Source organism: Mus caroli, chromosome 10 (assembly GCF_900094665.2).
Source record: "Mus caroli chromosome 10, CAROLI_EIJ_v1.1, whole genome shotgun sequence".
Classification (NCBI taxonomy): Eukaryota; Metazoa; Chordata; class Mammalia; order Rodentia; family Muridae; genus Mus; species Mus caroli.
Window position 1 is genome coordinate 14,161,450 of NC_034579.1, and position 4,098 is coordinate 14,165,547.

The 4,098-nt window shown below is 43.6% G+C and overlaps 1 protein-coding gene across 1 annotated transcript in view; it reads right to left on the reverse strand.

Annotated features, from left to right (window-relative positions):
* Ect2l (epithelial cell transforming 2 like) overlaps nucleotides 1-1,956 on the reverse strand; it is a 68,870-nt gene extending 66,914 nt beyond the window's left edge. Inside the window, exon 1 of the mRNA XM_021174522.2 lies at nucleotides 1,932-1,956. Coding sequence (XP_021030181.1) covers nucleotides 1,932-1,956 — 25 coding nt within the window. The remainder of the gene's footprint in view (nucleotides 1-1,931) is intronic.
* Nucleotides 1,957-4,098: the final 2,142 nt, after the last annotated feature.

Sequence of the window (4,098 nt, forward strand, 5' to 3'; positions counted from 1 at the left end):
GGTAGGAGCTTCCCGACTCCCAACCAGATTCCTGGCCCGGAACAAGTTACCACAACTCCCCACAGAAGAACAACATGACCACTGGTCACTGAGCACAGAACAGAGTTCTCCATGCTAATGAGGTCTCTAGATGGCCCCTGTGAGTTTAGCCAAATCCCTTACCAGACAGTCCTTCCTACAAAAGGTATTTAATCTCTGGTCCACCCTGAGGAAGTTATATGCACCCATTTTCCACGATGGACAGTGAACAAACAGTATGGAGAAGCCAGGACTGTCTCTCTCTTCAAGAACAGCGGTGAGGAGCATGGAGGAGGCTTTTGTCTATAGAGCCTAAGTCTCCCACAGAATGCTCCTCTGCCCTCCCTGACATTTACCATCTGAGCTAAGCCAGGGTACCTGGGAGTCGGGGAACTCCAGCTTAGACCTCAGCCTGCCAGTTTCTCACTCAGGCTGGGGCCCCCATCTTAGGCTGGGTTTCCCACCTCCTGAGCAGTGTTTTCGCAAACCCATCCCCTGATGGCAGCGTAGGGTGAAATGCAGTCTAGCCTCCTGTGTTTTGTCTGCCCAAGCAGAGTTCACACACCTCGGTGGCGACACAGACCGCTGAACCACATACATGTCTGTATGCTTGACCATGAAAATATTCACCAAGTGTCCATGAACTCCAAAGCATTTCATTTATTCTGTATTTATATGCTTGTATCCCAGATCTGAATCTAAAACAAGAATTTTTACTTTGGTGAGAGCTAAATCAGGTTTTAGGAACGCTGTTGCTGAATTGGTTGGTATGTATTTGTTATCCATTGCTGCATTACCAGTTACTCCAAGTCCTAATAGTTTAAAACATCAACATCAGCCCTTTCTTCATTTCAGGATTTATGAGGGTTAAGAATCCAGGTATAGGGCGAGAGATGGCTTCGTGGGTGGGAGCTCCTGCTGCACAGTCCTGATGGCCTGAGCTCCAGGCTGTAAACCTATGTAAGGAGTCAGGTGTGGGGTCCACACCTGTCACCATAGCACTCCTGTGGTTATTTGAGAAGCAGAAACAGGAGAACGCAAGCCTAGGGTATGCTGTACAGCAGCAGAGACAAGAGAGACAGATGCTGCCTCAGCTGGGTGGAAGGTGATAACAAATTCTGACCTACAACCACACCATGGCACACCTCTGCAAATGCAGCCAACATCATTTCTATTTCTTTGTATAAAATGCATTTGCTTTGTATATAAAACATCTTTTGCCTATCATTTTGGTCGCCCCCCCCCATGGTATAATATAGAAAATGGATTTCTGTCTTTCAATCACCAATAACTCCATGCTGGGAGCCTCTTATTGATGATACATAACTTGGAATGCGTTGATGCTATCACGGCACCTTGTTCTTGCAATCCATTTCTAAGTAACCGTGTTTCTTAGGCTTTAAGGAATAAGTCACACTCAGCTTACAGGAGAGCTTTCCGAGAAGGGAGAAAAGGCTGACGATTCCAAAATAAAACCTTGATACCAAGTCTTAATAAGAACTTCCACATAAAAGGAATGCTAAAGCTTTACTACCATATGTAGAGATGCAGAAACCACCTAAAACTACTAAATTAAATAGGTGGTGGTGGTGGTGGTGGTGGTGGTGGTGGTGGTGGTTGTTGTTGTTGTTGTTGTTGTTGTTGTTGTTCTTCTTCTTCTTCTTCTTCTTCTTCTCCTTCTCCTTCTCCTCCTCTTCCTCCTCCTTCCTCTTCTCTTCCTCCTCCTCCTTCCTCTTCTCTTCCTCCTCCTCCTCCTTCCTCTTCTCTTCCTCTTCCTCCTTCCTCTTCTCTTCCTCCTCCTCCTCTTCCTCCTCCTCTTCTTCCTCTTCCTCCCCCTCCTCCTCCCCCTCCTCCTCTTCCCATGGTCCTATATCATAGGCTGGCCTCTGACTTGCTATTTAGCTAAAGCTGACCTTTCAGGATGACTGTCTTATTCATGGCTTGCCTAAGTGATGAGACTGCGTGGCTGTGCCACTACACAGGGTTTGTGTGGTGCTAAGGACTGAGTTCTGGGATGGCACAGGCATGCTAGACAGGTATTCCACTAGCAGAATTACATCCTCAGCTCCAGATCAACTCTTGGAAATGTAAATTTGACATTGTGTCAGATGCACTACGTTATGACATGTACTACAATATGTCAAATATAATTTGACACTGTAAAATCAATGTACTTATCATCATTAAACTAACCAGAGAGGAAAGGTTACATAATAATAGTAGACACAAAGAGTATATTTATAAGCTTTAACACTTATTCATCACACACACACACACACTCACACACACACATTTTTGTAAGGTAGCAGTAGTGGAATCTCCTAATCCAAACAGGAGTGCATTTTTAAAATGTAAGGCCAGCATTGGACTGAACAGCAGAGTTGGCCCTTTCCTCTGACTACAGTGAGCATCTTTCCTCTGACTACAGTGAGCATCTTTCCTCTGATTACAGTGAGCATCTTTCCTCTGACTACAGTGAGCATCTTTATTTGACACTGTTCTGCGTGTTCTTTGTAGTATGATAAACCAATAACATGAAAAAAAGTGAAATAATGTTAAGGGAAGGAATAAAATTGCCATTATTGACATGTATGGTAAAGAATCCACAGGTAACTTGGCAGATTTAAAGAAGTAAGTCTAGCAAGGCTGATTCATACAAGGTCTGTAACCTCCTTCAGCCTAGGCAGGCTGGTTCAGACTGTTTACCACTGAGGCAGGGCCACCTGCTGTGCTGCTTCTCCACTCTACTAGTTTCCTTTGATGTGACACTGTGAGGCTGAACCGGTTCTCCAAGATTTTCCAGAGCTAACTGCAACCCTTGAATCTGGTGACTTTCTGCTAAAAGGCTGTGCTGACAACTTGGCATCTCAACATCAAGAAACCTGGCATGACAGGGGATGGGTTTCCCCCTTTATAAGCGCAGACTTTTATTAAACATTTGAGCCTTGATCAGAACATTATCTTGACTCCATTTCTCTCTCATCCGCCTAGTTCCCCTCTCTTTTCAACCCCGGTTTGCCTCCCAGGGTAACCCAGTTCATGATAGCCACGCGGCCCGGTTTCCAACAAAGGTCAATATGCAACAATCAATTCTCTTTCCAAAGGCTCACAAACATTAAAAAAAAAATGAATGTCTAATTGTCATTTTATGTGCACTGATGTTTTGAATGCATGTAAGGGTCTGTGTTAGGGCGCCAGATCGCCTGGAGCTGGACTTACAAACACTTGTAAACTGCTGGGGATTGAAAGAACAGCCAGTGCCCTTAACCACTGAGCCAGCTCTCTAGCTCCCCATAATTGTTTTGAAATTGTTTTTAAAACAATGTATAATCAGCTTTTCAAATGCAACTGAAATATGAGGGACAAGCATTCCACATAGAATACTAAAGACTGTACCAAGAGAAACGTTAAGAGGTATAAGAAGAGCATGTATTTGTACATATGTCAGCTCTCCCAAATCACTCCATTACTCAGTTTAATCTCAATTAAAGTCCAAAAGGTGTTGAAAAAAGCACAATTGGAAAAAGAGAATCATGACTTAACCACACTTGTGCAGGGTTTATTTACTCTAAAGTCAGGGTAAATGAGCCTGTGAGATACTGGCTCAAGAACAGAGAAAAACAATAGAATTCAACAAGTCCAGAAACAGAGCCATGTGTGTGCCCACACTTGACTTATGACAATGGTGACACTTAGACAATGAGTTAGACAATGACTTTGTACTTATACTCATTTATATGAGTACACTGTTGCTGTCTTCAGACACACCAGAAGATGGCATTAGATCCCATTATAAATGGTTGTGAGCCACCACGTGGTTGCCGGGGATTGAACTCAGGACCTCTGGAAGAGCAGTCAATGCTCTTAACCACTGAGCCATCTCTCCAGCACCCCCAAGGGGCTCAAGCCACTTTTTTTTTTCTAACTTGAATTGTTTCTGTTATTCTACTAACTTTTTTTTTTTTTTTTTTTTGGTCATTTGTTATTCAGAATTAACAAAAGCCAATACACCTGGAAGTGTATTTAAGCCATACTTCACTTAACCCAGCACTGACACTGGGTCCAGGGTGGTGTAGACAA